The sequence below is a fragment of the Platalea leucorodia genome (genome assembly GCF_965183815.1).
Source record: "Platalea leucorodia genome assembly, chromosome: 3".
In the NCBI taxonomy this organism is placed as follows: domain Eukaryota; kingdom Metazoa; phylum Chordata; class Aves; order Pelecaniformes; family Threskiornithidae; genus Platalea; species Platalea leucorodia.
The window spans coordinates 49,922,509-49,938,828 of NC_138825.1; the positions used below are offsets into that span (position 1 = coordinate 49,922,509).

General features: G+C 41.7%; 1 protein-coding gene across 2 annotated transcripts in view; it reads left to right on the forward strand.

Moving 5' to 3' along the window:
* Positions 1–13,745, forward strand: part of RNASET2 (ribonuclease T2) — a 31,702-nt gene extending 17,957 nt beyond the window's left edge. The window contains exons 7-10 of one of the 2 annotated variants that reach the window (XM_082307585.1): positions 2,614–2,727; positions 4,978–5,023; positions 5,237–5,311; positions 7,803–13,744. In XM_082307585.1, coding sequence (XP_082163711.1) covers positions 2,614–2,727; positions 4,978–5,023; positions 5,237–5,311; positions 7,803–7,994 — 427 coding nt within the window. In that variant the 3' untranslated portion in view covers positions 7,995–13,744. Of the gene's footprint in view, positions 1–2,613; positions 2,728–4,977; positions 5,024–5,236; positions 5,312–7,802 lie in introns of both variants that reach the window. The other variant, XM_082307586.1, reaches the window with a different exon arrangement.
* Positions 13,746–16,320: the final 2,575 nt, after the last annotated feature.

The following is a 16,320-nucleotide window of genomic DNA, read 5'->3' on the forward strand; positions in this document are numbered from 1 at the left end:
ATTCCCTGGTACCTGCAGCCCCTTCATTTCTTAACTGTTTCAGTTAACATTTAAATGTAAGAGGTGAAGGTGAAGTTCTGTATGCCTGTGCTGAATAGTCAGAATTAGCTGTATCTGCATCATTATTTTTTTTCACATGGCTGTGCTGCAAAATAAAGTAATACCGTCAAGAGTGTCATCTTAAAGTTTCAGTAATTGTTTTGTAGTGACTCTAAAGTAGCTCTCCATTCTGGAAGCTCACAGGTCTGATTAAAAAACTTGGGCCCGGTGTATTCTCGGCTTGCTGCAGCTGATGGTGCATGGGCGCTGTCTGTGGGTAGCTCTGTGTATTTTCACTGGGGATCCCCACAGCCACATTGGGCCCTGTGAGCAGTGCAAACTGGACCTAACAACTCCAATGGCAGTTCCATGTTAGCAATAATATGCTTCTTCAGCACCATCAGATTTTTGGCCCTCTATTTCTGCCTCCTTTCTGGAAACAGCAGGGCGCTTAAATACAAGTACTACTGGAAGCCGTCAAAAGACAGACACAACACTTCACCATTAGTTTTACACACATGCACGTGTATATTCTCTGAAGAAAAATTGTCATCCTACATGCAAAGCCTTGCTGGCAGCTTACTGCTGTTCTGGTAGCCCTTTGGATTTGACTATTGTCTGCTTCTGGTCTAAGCTCACTGCTCAATATCTCTTGCTAAATTTATGCGTAAAAGAGCTTCCATTTTCTTTAAAACTGTGGTCTCTCTTCTCATCAGTAATTTCAAATCCCTTCTTGGAAACCTGCTCTTTTGCCCATGTTAAGTAGACTCCTCCAGGCAGTAAACAATTCACTTGACATGCAGTTGAGTTGAGTGTTACAGCCAAGATGAAAACTCTCTGCAAGGCTGAATTTGGGAACCTATAATGAAAATCTTCTGGTAATGCATCTTCTCTCCTGCCTCAAATTTCTTGATGCCACGGTTGCTTTATTCATTCTCTGTTCAGAAGTAGTGTACAAATTTCTCTAGATACAAACATAACTTCTCTTAAAGTGTTTTCATTCCTTAAGAAAAATCTGAAGTTCTTAATATGAATAGTCAATTCAAAGGCAGGCTCTCAAGTGAATAATAGTTGTCCTTGTGCTGCTCTGCTTTTCCATGAGGTACTTAAGGCATCATAAGGTCAGGGAATGCTGTGGTAGTGGCAGGAAATTGTGATGAGATAACTTTTTGTGTACATCTGCTGAATTGGTACCTTTTTAATACAAGTGGCTTATGAAAATTTGAAAAGAAAGAAGAAGAAAAAAAAGATGTCATCCCCCCCCAAATCTGCAGATGGTCTTATTAAAGATTATACTGTTTAGTCTTTCAGTAGACTTTAGAATTGATAGAAATATATTTTGAGCTTTGCCCCATTTTTTTGTCCTATTTCAGTTTGTCTGCCATAAAATTGCAAGAATTGCTTTCTTTTGCACTCAGTTCCATGGTTTTAGAAGACTTGATGGTGGAATAGAAACAAGACTTGAGAGCAGGCCTATGAAAATACTGCCACAGGCCAAAGTAAAATTTGAGGTAACAGTCTTGTCTTAGCAGCTTGTGCCGTTTCACTGTTCTACCCAAAATAAGGGTTAGTCTCTTCAGTTCTGAAAAAAAATTTAGTGCTTTGAAAGTACATTTAATATAAAAGACTTCACTAAAACTTACACAAAGTTTAGAAATATTCATTTTCTAGGCAAATTCTTACCATTCTGACCTCCAAACATCTCTTAGTAATACACTAGCAGACCTCTGTATCATAAGAGCATGATACATATTTACTTCATGAATTCCTTCATTTAATTATTTCAAGCTGATTCAAAGGAGACAGCTAAAGAAAACCAAACACCCAAACTGTTGGGCTAGCTTAATCTACAGAAACACCCGAACAGCACTTTTGGCTTGATAAACTTTTGTCACACCCTTGTGACACAAAGTTCTCTTTAGTCAGCTTAGGAATAAGGTAACGGTTTATTCCACATTGATATCTATCTTATCTCCTCACCTTGCAATGTCCAGTCTTAAAAAGATAGCTGATTGGGGGCTGGGGGGGGCAGGGAGAAGAGTGTTATCCCTTTGGTAGGATAACAGGTGAGGGGCTGAACTATAAATGACTTTTGCACAAATTCATATACGTAATGTACAGGAAAACGGAATACTGATTCTGAATGTCCCAGGTCCATACTAATATCCAAACCATTAGACCATCTTCTCCTTTATCTTCTACTGTTCTTACATTCATTTGAAAAGTCTCTCTCTTGCAGCTGTCAATGTTAAGGCCAACTCATTTATATATTTCTAGCACGATTTATTGTCTGAAAGAATTTTTCCTTAGTCTGATGTTACAAACCATAATGAGGAACTTCTTAGGCTTCTTCCTTACTTTCCTGATAGGCCCATATATATAGATGTTGCTGTAATTGAAATGGTGGGAGTGATCTTTCTTGGTTTTGCTTTTTGCACGTGCAGTATTCTTTTAGTGCAGTGTCCTACTTCACACATGTAGCCTTTCAGATACTTGTTTTATTGGCTAGCTTTTGCAGCACATATATCTGCAAATAATGTTTTCTAAAACTTACATTTTGCTTTTCTCCTATAGGAAACATGAGTGGGATAAACATGGCACTTGTGCAGCCACGCTTGAGGCCCTTAATTCTCAGAAGAAATACTTTGGTAAAGCCTTAGAACTCTACCAGCACATTGATCTTAACAGGTAAGTAAATACTCTATGGTCTGCCTCTTATTTCAAAGTTTCTAAAAGTTTCAAATCTAGCCTAAAAAAAAAAGTGTAAAAATCTGATGGCAGAGGGGAAATGAGTGTTAGCATAAATTACTTTTAGTACTGGAGTTCAGAGGAAGGGTTGTCTACTCTGAGAAGCATGTCTCTGGTCACTCCAGAGTCTGGTAAGCCAGCAGCAGTCTTTGCAGCATCATTTTAGACAATGTGAGCCAGTAAATTTTGAGAAGCTGTATCGGCTATATCTCACTGCCAAAAGCTATGGTACCTGTAAACTTCTAAATCAAGTGACAAAAACCCCCAAACTTCTGAGTCATGCTGAGGCTAAGACAGTGCTCTGCTCAGAGGAAAGGACAAGCTGCAGGCAAAATTGTGCAGAACATGCTGGGAAAAGGCTGAGAGGTAACAGCAAGAGAGGATGTCCTGAAGGGCAGTGTTCAGTCGCTGCAGGCAGCCCTCTGCTGTCCTTTCAAACAACCCTGAGGTGACACTCTGGCTTTATCCTAGGGGCTGATTCCTCCTCGTGGTTCCAAAGCACTGGCCATTCCAGATACAAAATCTTGATGTGAATGTTGTGGCTTGTCAAAAGACTGCATGTACACATTCTGGCTGCAGGTGAATGCCAAGAGGCCAGAGTCCTTTCCTGATCAGTGCTTGGTATGGGTGGGGAGAATGTTTGACTCGGATTTGTTGACTGTGAATTGTCTCTTTGTATAAGATGACAGTATCTCAGCGAGGAAATAAGTTCTTTTATATCTAGAAACATATCTTTAAAAAAAAAAAAAAATTAAAAATCCTGTTCATGTTCTGTCAGTGTCTTGCCCAAGCAATCTCCTAACAAAGTCTCATTTACTTTGCATATGCACAAAGGAAATATGTCTTTCTCCCATCCCCCCCTCTTATTTTTGTAGGTGTCTTGTAAAACTTAATCAGACTTTTCTAAACACAGTGCTTAAGAGCATGTCATATGTAGTGTTAAAATTAATAACATCTGATAAGTCAATTGCCTAAGTAGCTGTGACAGTGTGACTAAAAAATTTTACAGATGGCACAATGACCGATTATGTGACTCTATATCAGTATGTGTAATACCAAAGAAGAATAGAGACTGAAACATGTTGAAATTAATTGCTCAGAGCATATTCTCCATTGTAAAAATGGACATAATTAAATTGTTCTTTACTGAGAAGAATAAAGACTGCTCATGTTCTTATTGTACTTCATTTATACTTGAATGAGAAAAAGTAGTGTTAATGATTAAAAGATTGTTTCCAGAAAAGAAGTTATTGAAGAGGACATCATGCAGACTCCTGTAAGAATAACAGAACATCATCTATTTTATTCGCCTCTTTATATCCAGCGTCAAATGACGATGACAGACAGCTAGACCTTTAGTCAAGTGGGCTAAATCTCCCCTGTACAGAAGCTGACCTTGGAAGGGTTGAGCATTATCAGCACCCATGGATTAAATCCTGTGAGATGCTGAACATTCCCACTCCTTACAGAACAATCTGGGACTTACAGACTCGGCACCTATTGGGTCCTGAGTCGTCTTGTCAAGTTGGAAGTGTGGACTTCCCTCAGGACTGAATCTAAAGGAAGGGGTACGCAGGCTAGAGGTTCTTGAGGGTTACCTTGTTTCTCTTATGTGAACAACCTTTCCTCTTCAAAAATATATTCATTAGGAAACATTTCTGCCCTGACATTGATCCAGATCCATGCGCCATGTCCCTCTCCCAGTGTGCTGTGCGCCTCCCACCCCAGCAAGCCCTGCGTTAGAACATGAGGGTGCCTAGAGCAGCCTCACAAGTCTGTTTCCGTCCCCTCCTGGTGGCCGGAGCACAGGGATATGGCTCAAGGCAGAGGAAAGGAGGCAGTTAAACTGCATGCCCTACCTGGCACTCAACGGAGCATTCTGAAGGTCCAGCAGATAACAGTAATATTGCCCTTTCCCCTAGCTGTGTCTGAAGACTTGACTCTCCCAGCTCCTCAGATTAAGGTGGGGGAGAGTGTTCTTCCTGACCCTGCCGAGTTGGGTGGCCTGAAGTGGCCTTTCAGAAAAGGGGCACCTTTCCTAGGCCTGGCAGAGGATGGGAGACAAGTTTCCCTTGCTCCCCATTGCTGTAATGCTTGCCAAGTTCTTGCTAAGTTTATCTGTTTACCTAATGATTGTGAAGTTATGTCTGCATACAGGAACCATGGAAAAATGTTTTATCTTTGTTTCAGTTGTCTCCTGAAAGCTGGGATAAAGCCAAGCAGTTCATATTACCAGGTAAGAGGCAATCCTCTATAAAACAAAATCATATGCATGTACTTTTTTCAGCAGGAGTCAAGTAATTTCTAGAGAACAAATGATCTTTTTTTAATTGCATAGTTCTTTAAGGTTGTGCTTTATCTAAAAGCTTTTGTGAACTTAACAAGTGTGGGAGCTGATGGAAGATGTGCTAGTGACTTATTAATTTATAGAAGCTTTTTAATTTTTCAGATGACTGCCATAAAGGAAGCTCTTACAAGATTTTATGGTGTAATGCCAAAGATCCAATGTCTTCCTCCAGAAGAGGTAAAAAACCCAAACGCACACATGCTTCCCAAACCCCCCAAAACTGAAAAACAAACAGAAAAGCAACCAACCAACCAACTTTTTTTTTAAAGACCACTTTTTATCAAAAAAACAAAAGCAAAAGTAGAGTGAAAAATCTTCAGCATGGTGCAACTCAGATCTGTCTGTTCCTTGTGTCTGCAGCTCTTTGCAGATCAGATATTGCTCGATTCTTGGAGTTGAGTTCATAAAAACATTGCTTACGTACTGGCACCACTGAGTTCAGCTTATGTTACTGTTGCAACAGCCTTCTCTTAATGGAGAAATATTGTTAGTGGATGAAGTGTCCATTCTTTACCTAGTAACTTTGCTGTTAGTATACTTACCCAGAAAGTGGGAGCACTGGGTTTTAAAGGTCTCTTTGTCTTAAAAGACGTGAACCTGCATCTCTTGCATGAATGCTGTAACCACCACGCTAGAGGTATTGCTGTAGCTGAGTACTTTCCACTCCTCCTGCTAAAACTTAGTTGCCATATAGCAAATTACTAGAACCAACAAGAGTGAGCTGAATGGAGCCAGTGACTGCTGGCCTTGACAAGGGTACTGCCTGTCAACAGCAGTGTTCCCTTAGTGGGGCATGGCTCGTGTTCTGCATGAAGAAGTTACTCAATGGACAGAATCCTTCAGAAATAAAGCAGCTCAAAGGCTTGTCTTTAAAGTTGTTCTCAAAAGCCCATACCTAAAGAGGTACAAAAAGGCATTTTGATCTTCACTGTGGTTCAAGATGACTATAGTCTTTCCTTTCAAACCAACAGTGGCTAAAATTTCCATTTCTTTCTACTTTTCCTTGCCAACGATTGTACTGTGAATCACGATGCAGTAGAGAATGTGGTACACAGAGACAATGTGCTGTAACGTAAAATACAGGTCACTATATCCAAACCAAAAATGCCTTTGAAGGAACAAAATAGTATTCTGAACAATTAGATGGGTAGGCTGCATAGCTGTTTCTTTCCTTTTTCAGCTAGGTTGCTCTGCTTTTATTCAAAAAGAAAACAAAAAACCAAACCCACAAGATGGCTTTCCCTCTTATAAGTGATTCCTTAATATCTCAGCTTGATAAAAGTGGTTTACTACAAAACACTTGGCAGAGTTATTGCCCATACACAGAATACAATTTTATGAAAATTTGCCAAGATACAGTTGCTGTTGGAGTTTAATAGCTTGTGTGTTGTCAGCTTATTTGCTTTAGTAGTGTTCTGAGGTTCTTATACTCAGATGTTTCTTCACATGAAAAAGAATTCTAGGTTACAATATTTTTAAAATGTATTTTTAAATTACTTTAAGCAACAAAGGAATATGAGTTGAATGTGGGTTGCGCGCTCACCCACCTCTTGATGTTGAAGAAATACAGAGCTAACACAAACCCCAGTTTCTAGCTCTGTTCACTGTAGTTCTGCCATTGCTTTTAGTACAACTGGGATACTGCTCAAATTCTGTGAAAGTAATTTACAGCTTGAGTCTTCTGTGCTTAACAGCTGAAGCTAATGGGTAATAGAAAGGAAAAAGTACATCCCAGTTATTTAAAGATAGCTCTTTTCAGATAGCCTTGTCGATGCCTGAAGTGCATTATGGAGGTACTTTGATATTTAAAACCTAGTACACACTTGCTGTGTTGTTAAGTTTCTTTAAAAAACAAAACAAAACAAAAAAATCCCAACCCCTCCAACAACAAAAACCTAAAACCAAACCAAAAAAAGAAAACCCACAACGAAAAAAAAACCCAAAGCAACAATAAAAAAAACCTACCACAGTTACTTTTGTCTTGTACGTATATCTTTGTCGTGCTTAGTGGTTTCAAAACCATTTTTTTTCCACATTTTGTATAATCTTCCCCAGGTGAAAGGCTTCTATGCCTTGCCTGCCTGCCTTATTCGTGGCCAATATTTTTCTTCCTAGTCTGTCCTGTAGTCCAAAAACGACATTTCTGCTACTTTTGACAGCTTGCTTCTGTATTCTTTTCAGTAAAAGCTGTTCTAAAACCAAGTTTCTTTCTCTTCTTGGAGAATTTTCTTTGCCTCAATTCCCATTCTGCTACAAAAGAGTTGGTGAAAGGTGGCTTTCAGGTCACACATACCCTTCAACATTCACAGAGTTCAGCCAGAGCTCATCATTAAGGTGAACAGCTTCTGTGTACTGTGCAGAAATTGGTAAATGCTAAGATAATCTGTGTCACAGCATTTCATAATGAGACTTACTAGTTAGGCAGATTCCCCAAATTGTTACTGAATTCTGTTGTTGGAATGCGTTTCCTTCTCTGCTTGCTCCTTAAAGACAAGTATGTACTATAAGCTGTTCAGAGTGGATGCCTCTGGTACCTCTCTCCTTCACATTTTTCAAGCAGCAAATATACAAATAAGCACTACTGTATTCTATAGATAAGGCAATATATCTGAAGAATTGATTTATTTTCTTCTCCCTATCAAGCTGATCTCATCCCTCATGTTTCTAGGGTGAAAAAGCACAAACAATTGGTCAGATTGAATTCTGCTTCACCAAAGAACTGCAGCTGAGAAACTGCACGGCGCTGAAGGGTGAATCCGACGCAATGCAGGCTGACTTGAAGCCTGGAACTGAGGAGTTGTCTGTCTGCAGTGATACTTTGCCAATCTATTATCCTTCACAGGTCCAAGATCACAAATGAAGCCATAAGAGTCTGAAAAACTTTTTAAACAGCAACAAAAAACAAATGCTTAAACGTTATACTTTGGAAAGCAGTCTTGACTTAGTAATATTACGAAGCCCTGTCGATATCACAGGCATGCTGTGAAGATTTCTGCTGGAAAACACGCTTCTTTGGCCATTAAGGGAGAACGGTCCACATTGTAATATCAGTTACACAGGCTGAAGTATTGAATTGTGGCTCTGACATTGATGGGATCAGAATCTGATTTACAGCTTTGCCTGGACTTTTTGGCTTGCTTATGGTTTGAATCAATATTCAAAGGAGAACTGTGACTTCTTAGTTTCACTTGCAGTTAAGCCTGCCACTTCAGCCACTTTTGTTTTTTGCCAGTGAGTCAGGGAAATTTAAGTCATTCTTTGTTTTGAAAGGATGCCTGTCTCTCTGAGATGAGATGACAATTTCTTGAGAAGAAAATATTGTAAACAAAAAGAACTTGAAGACCTGTCTGGAGGTCCTTTCCCAGACATAATACCCACTGCCTTGCATAAATTTGCTCTCCAGAAGTGCTGAACAGAGGTCTTCTGAGGCATTAAACCTTTCCTCACTCAGAGATCACAGCGGACCAAAGATGACAACTTTTCCGTAACTTCTTAGTGAATGAAATAACATGCACCAGGTTTTGGCACTTCTGCCTAAAGGACCCCAAGAAGACTGTATTTGTACCCTTACCTGTTCTTTGATTGATTTTGCTACAGTAGCTCCATGCAGTCTTGAAGAACAACCGATATTAGAACTTACTTGCTACTACAGGAAAATGTTAGGCCCTAGAAATATTTTGTTATTAATTTTTCGTTGTATTTGAACATTTAGCATTACCATACAAGTGTGAGTGCCTGCACTTTTGTTTAAAAATAGGTTTGTCACATAATCACTTTGTTCCATGAAACAGCTTTTTTATAGGTGAAACAGTAAATACTACAGGATCTTCACTGAAAAGTACAAATGTTAGCAATAGTGCATCTCTATCCCATAATCATTAATAACATGCCACAAAGTTGGATTTTTTTTCCACAGGGGACCAAGTTTGGATGACATCCTCTACACAGTGCTTTGTTGATGTAAGTGTCTCGAATTGTCTTACAAAGAAAGACAATTATGGCTCAAGGAACCATCTGTTAGAAGAATATTACTGTGAAAACATGAAATGCGGGATTAGGAAGAAATTTGTTATGTCTTTTGGGGTTTAGAAGCCATTCACATTTACTCTCATTTTTGACTGTCCTGTTTCTACTACCTCTCATTTAAGGCTCTGTTACCTTGCCATTCCAGAATACTGTCAGTTTTTTAGTCCTTTCTTTAGAAACTCAGGTATATATTTATTTTAACAGCTAAGAAATGGGTATGATCTACACTCTGTTGTGTTTGTATTTCAGTAGAGTGAGGGCTTCTCTTTCAAAATTTGTTTTCCTTCCTGAGAGGGGGAATATACTAATGTATACTAATATTAGTATACTAATGGTAATCAGATCTAGTGTTTTTATAGTAGCCATGGCATGTTCAGTTCACGTTGAACATGACCAGAGATATGACCAGAAGAATCACAATTCTTCATTCCCCCATTTCTTCTAAGCAAGAAAAAGTAGGGATACTGAACTAAAATGCTTGAAAAGACTAGAATGTACTTGGTTTTTGTGGAATCTTTTTGAGATCACTAATATTTTTTTCCTTCTAATTACAAAAATTATCTTAGCCTAAAGGAAACAAATACTTTTTGGGAAAAATGCATTTCTCTGCAAAGGAGCAGCCCAAAGCTCACGTACTTTTTAAAACTCTTTCTCCAGCTCCTTCAAATACTACTTAGAAAATGCATAGGTTTTTGGGTGGACTACATAGAGTGCAAACAACTTAGAATGAATGTTAATTTACAATTCACATCATAAGGGTTTGTTGTTGTTTTTTTTTAAAGATGCAAGACTCACCTTTTCCTCAAAATTGTGCTATTTTTTAATGGTTTGGATATTTTGTCCTTTGGTGAAGTCCCTTGTTCTCCTTTTCCTTTCGAAGTTCTCCAGAGTTCAGTGCCGTATCCTTGCTTGTTAAACGAATCAGCAGTGAGGGAAGTGGAAACAGAGGCTGGTAACTACCATCAGACCATGTCACGAACATCTTGCTCGGTGTTTTTCAGTCACCAGTTTGGTTATGAACACAGTCCTTAATTAGAACAATAGACTTCTCAAAATCTCGCTATAAATATTGCCGCCTTGGATGAGCAGGTGCAATATAAAAAAAACCCATGAAATCCACAGCAACATGCTGTGCTGCCAAATGAGTAATCGTTGGGTTTGCCTGGTTTTCTGCAATTGTTATAATTCCTTGGTCCTCTTCACAGTTAGAAGAAAAGCTCCAACTTGGAAGCAATGGTAGCACTGATTCTTGCACAGACATATGCTTAATGGAAGCTCAAATCAGTAGCCTGATTATTTTTTTTTAATTGCAGTATAAATGGTATTTTCTTTTATAATGCCAAATAATGATTAGGGAGACAAAATATACAGTATGAGTTCTCTGCAGTTCAAGTGTAATGCATTAATTTAAGCAAAGCCAACAACTGCAAGTATGCGCTTTACAAGGAAGTGACACAGACACTAACAGCCTTCACAGGGTGAGGCTCAAAGGTAAAGCCGACTCTGGCCAAATACAGAGACAGCAGATACAGATGAGAGTCAGAAACGACCAACCTCTGCAGTAGAACAGATAGTGTGGCTTCCATGCGTTTTTTCAGCCTCATTTTCAAATGCAAGAAATGTGAGGGAGCTGATAAGTTTTAAAACTTTGAGAATCTAGCATAATCTGAAATGAGAGAGAGGAAGGGAGGGAGACAGCAAAACCAGCAGCATGCTAAGCAACAACCTGCAACTGAGTAAAAAAATAACTGATGAACGTTAAGTCAAGGTTGGCTAAAAATAACATCACGGACTCTGAATTCCTGTTTAAAGGGACATACCTGGCATTTGCCAACATTATTATACATTAAATATTTTAATTTTCTATGATTAATTTATTAGTAGTAGCAATAAAACACTATACATGACTATCGTTGCTTGGTTTTTGACAACCCCACCTGCCTAACTTCTAGGAAGATAAAAATGTCTTTTAAAAGCTACTGGCTGATTTTTATGCAGAGAAGTGCCAAGACACTATAAAGTTTTAAGTGATACTTTTAAGGGCTGCTTTAAGGGCTATGTCTGGATGTGGGCAACCAGGAGAGCAGACGAATGAATGGTAGCGCTGGTTCAGACCAAAGATCATGCCCAGCCCCTTGTGTTCTCTCTAGCAATGGCTCACAGCCAGTTACCAGTCTCGGCAATTGCTTTCCATTAGAACGTATATAATTTCAAGAGTTGGATTAACACACTTTAAATACAAGGGGTAAACAAAGGTATATTGGGAGCCTTAAAAATCGCTTCAGTTCTGGAAAGTGACACTCGCTTCCTTAAGCAAAATAAAATCTATTAGCCTTGAACATTCAACACAGCCTGGGGAAGATGGGGGTTATATTCTTTTCTGCATCATTAAATAAATTAACTAAATCCCAGCAGGGGGGTTGTTTGTGCAGTCTCGGTGCTTTAAAACACTAGTCAACTCCACACAGGGACTCAGCTTGTTTATACCCGTTGTCTGTGTGCTCTCTCATGCAAAATACATAAGCATCCCTTGGCGCGTAGGTTAGAGCACGGGCTGTCTGTCCCCTTTCCGAGGACAGCCCCTCTTCCTAGGCCGTGGGCAGGTTCTTTTCTCTCTCTTGTTCTCTTGTGCTCTTCCTGGCCTGCACTGAGCCTTTCTCGGCTGCACAGGAGCCCACCTTCAGCCAAGTTTACGGTGGAGGGGAAATACGAGACCGGAAAAAGCAGCTTCTACGCAGTTTCTTCAGATAGTTACCCATGCACATGTATATTGTGCTTAAGGACACGTCTGTCTCTCCCTGCCAGCAGCCAGCTGATGTGCCACTGCCAGCAGGAACAGGAGATGGGAGAAACAGAGGGGACTTCTCCCCATTGCTCCTGTTCTTAGCGGGGGCACCGACCGGTTGCTGTTGCCTAGCTGATAGGCAAAGCTATCTCTGCAGCCTGAAATGGAGGCGGCACAGGCCTCTGTCGTGTCCCCGCTCTGCACCCTCAGCAGCTGGCGAGTGCTGGGCTGTGCTGCTGGCCCCAGCTGCTGCCCATCAGAAGGAAAAAAGTGGCAGCAGGACTGCAGTGCCCACGCAGCCCGTCAATACGCTGCAAGTCAAGTCCCACAAACGTGGACAGCCCGGGTATCTACAGCAGCAAAGCAGCAGGTGCTGGCTTTTACAGTGGGGAAGGGGCATTTTCACAAGGGTCGGGTCTCGAATTTGGGCACCTCAGTTCTGGTGTGGTTGTGCTTCGGGCAGCTGTGCTCTGTTTGGGTCTGGCTCTGAGCGCTGTTGAGCCAAGGCCGTAGAAGGTTAATGGCGCTGCTAACAGTATTATTGCTGCCTGATGATGGTACTGATGATGCATAGGGAAAATGTCAGGACTTTGCAAGTTGCTTTCCCAGGAATGGAGCAATCAACGATGAGGAACATTTTGTTCTAAATTCAGACTGTCTTGCTGCTCAGGCACCTTCCTTCACAAGGCTCACTGCATGCCTTCCCTTCCTGTGTGTAAGTATGCCCTGCTCCACAAAGTTGCTGTAGATCACCCAGAGTTGATATAAATAATTCATTTTAGAAGGGATTTCACTTTCTTGTGCTTCAGAGAATAAGAGCTTTAGTATACAGGCTAAGTGAGACCTGATGTGGGAGATGGGCAGGTTATTTTATGTTTCTGTGCTATGCTCTTCATTATTTCTTACCCCAAAGTACATTGGAGCATCACAGATTGGGCGAGGATTAGGAAGACCTCAAGAGCAGCCAAGCCCAACCATGCCCACAGATTGGTGGTATGAATCCCATCAATATATTCAGCATGAAAATCACAGCGCTGACATTCAGACGCAGTGCTCAGTTTGAAGGAGTGATGTTTCACTAATCTTTTATAAAAAAGAAGCAAAAATGACCGTATTTGATAAGAAAATTCTTAAGCAGGTGATAGAAAATTCTTAAGCAAGCTGAAGAATACCATGGTGCTGTCTGTAAGAAATACTTTTCTGAGTACAGGCTCAGTTACCAGAAAACAGGCTGTTCACTTAGGATTTTTGTACATCTCACACAATTGTTGTTTGCGTTAGAGACCCGTGCTCTGCATGCAAATCGGAGAAGATGAGCCAAAACAAAATTAGCAAGAACTAAAAGCACAGCAGTTACCCTGTAATAATGACAATCTCTATAAACAAGCGTGATGCATTCCAGCAGGTACCCACCATTAGATCATTTACTTCTGCTAGTACTGTTGAGTAAAACTTGCTGCTGTCAGCTTTGGAGAGAGGCTTCTCTCTTTCCAAAGTGCTCAGCTGACGGTGGAAAAGCCGTGCATACTTCCAGCAGAGGCTGGAAGAGCTCTCACATCGCCTGAGCGCTGTCATTTTAGCCCATCAGCCTTCCACAGATCTGTCTCCCTCACCAAGGTTTCACAGGTTAAGTTACGATCGCGCAGGTTAACGCGTGTCCAGATCATTTGCGCTATCAGTTCCCAGTGCCAGGTGTTGTGGGTTTGTGTTCAAAAGAATATTCTGCAGGGACTGTGCCTCCTCATAAACCCTCTTTTGCAGGTATTTGCCAAACGCCTGGGGCATGCATTTGTCAAGGATTTATTAGCCAGGAGGCTGTCTGACTGATGCGTGAAGTGGGAACCACGTTCTTGTTTCCTGGGCTCTCAGATGTTTGGGGCTCACAGTGCTGGTATCCTACGGAGGTAGTCATTTTATACATAACAGCTGGCCCTGCCTTATTTATTCTCCAGCCCCTGGATATCTTAAGAGATTTCAGTCTCACAGTTTCTCTGGGATTCAATGAGCAGCTTGTCATTTCTGAAACCTGCTGCAGAATGATCACTGTAACAACATAGCTCTGGGACTCAAACCGTCGCTCATTTCCAATGCCTCGTGGTGTTTTCGCTTCAATTCCCTTCGTTATCCTCGGTGACTTGAGGGATGAACAGACCACGCTCTTTGATCTTGCAGAGTAACCAAACCATTTATGAAGGCACAGATATTGTAGCAGAGAAAAATCTCTTAACCCTCATGGACAAAATATGCTCAAAATAAACACCTTTTTTTCCCCCTTTTTTCCTCCTCTTATTGTTTTGAGAGATTTTGACTGCAGGGATCACTGGAGGTCTGGAGGAAGGTAGGCATATTGATGGATAGCTTTTAATCCTTTATTTGTTATCCCTTTGGCACCTGTTTTTTGGCATGTCTGGCTGATTAACAGGCTTGGTGTCACACTCACACCTGACCAAGAACAATGTCCCCAAAAATTAATTAAAAAAGATGGCATATTCATTAAATCGGTTAACAGTCTGGGGCCTCCATAATTACTTAAACAGAAATACGGCAGGGATAGCCTGGTCTGTCTGGGCAGATGGGAGAACAGAGAAATCAGAGTATGTTTTCTTACTTAGCTCTGCCACTATCCCCCTGCGAGTGAAATTCAACTTGAAATCTGATGACAATTTTAAGTCCCACAGAAATTAAGTAAGAATTTTGCTGTCTGCAGAGGGGCATTTCATCCTCCCTAGCCCTGGACAAGTAGTTGAAGTTGCAACGCTACAGACTACAGGCTTGGGGAGGAGTGGCTGGAGAGCTGCCTGGCAGAAGTTTTGGGCCCCTCACTACAAGAAGGACATGGAGGTGCTGGAGCGTGTCCAAAGAAGGGCAATGAAACTGGTGAAGGGTCTAGAGAACAAGTTTTAGGGGGAGCGGCTGAGGGAGCTGGGGTTGTTTGGTCTGGAGAAGAGGAGGCTGAGGAGAGACCTTATTGCTCTCTACAACTACCTGACAGGAGGTTGTAGCGAGGTGGGGGTCAGTCTCTTCTCCCTAGTAACAAGCAATAGGACGAGAGGAAATGGCCTCAAGCTGTGCCAGGGGAAGTTTAGGTTGGATATTAGGAAAAATTTCTTCACCAAAAGGGTAGTCAGGCACTGGAACAGGCTGCCCAGGGAAGTGGTTGAGTCTCCATCCCTGGAGGTACTGAAAAGACGGGTAGACGTGCTTTTGAGGACATGGTTTAGTGGTAGACTTGGCAGTCCTAGGTTAACAGTTGGACTCGATGATGTTAAGGGTCTTTTCCAACCTTACTGATTCTATGATTCTAAGTCTAAATGCTTAAAAATATCATGGCTTTTGGAGGCAATTAGAACATTGGGTCCCTGCAGTAGAATCGAAACCCTGGTTTAAGCAGCTGGGCTCCTTGTGCTTACATGGTGGGAACTATGTGGTGCTGCAGGGGGGTGACTAATGCAGTAGTTGGACTGAGCCTTAAATCCAGCTCCTTCCCAGGGTGGCAAGGGGGCATGCCCTGCTGCTCTGGGGAAGCCCTCCCTAAGCCTTTTGGGATAAACCAGGTGTGGCATTCCCGGCAGGAGCCCAGGTAGCACTGGTTAGTGCACGGCTGAGTCATATGGCACAGTCACACTCCTCCAGTCACCCAGGAGAGGTTGCTGCTGCTACAAACGGCCTCCGGAGAAAACGCACAAGCAGGTTTTGTAGCAGAGATGAGAACCCAGGGCTTCTCCCTGCTTTAGGTAATTGCAGCCAGTTTTCTTCACAAGGAGGGACTTTAGAGGAGCCCCTGTGCAAAACAACCCCCAGGCTGTTGGCTTGGATGCTCAATGGGGAAAAACAAGTCCCTGTTTTACCCTGCCAAGGAGAGACTAGAAGGGACCTCCTCTCCTGTAGCTGGGACCACTGCTTCACCTGCCGGTGAGTCCTACAAACAAACAGCACCGGCACTTTCAGCTCTGTGTTAGACACAGTGGCTGTTGTCTTTTGCAAGGAACTTCATCCTGTCAGTATAAGTGACACGGGCTCTTAGGAAGCCATCCCAAGGACTGGTAGGTAAAGGAATAACCTGGCCAGGCAGGAGTGCATTGGATGTTGAACTCCACCTCACCCAGGCAGGCCACCCTCAGCAGCACATTTCCAAGTGCCTGGGGAACGTCAGAATAAAATAGTGAGAGTGAGGACCTCGCAGGACTAGGTGCCAGGTGAACCAGAGTTTCCCAAGATCAGATTTTATGATTTGCATGCCTCAGTTCCCCCAAATCTCACAAGAAGCACGCAGGCTTTTTCACATCCATCTCTTAAAATTTGTTAAGCAGCGTTTCTGCACGTTTCACCTTCTCCAGCTGAATTCTGCTGGAAGCCACTAGTGGTCAGTGGTGGA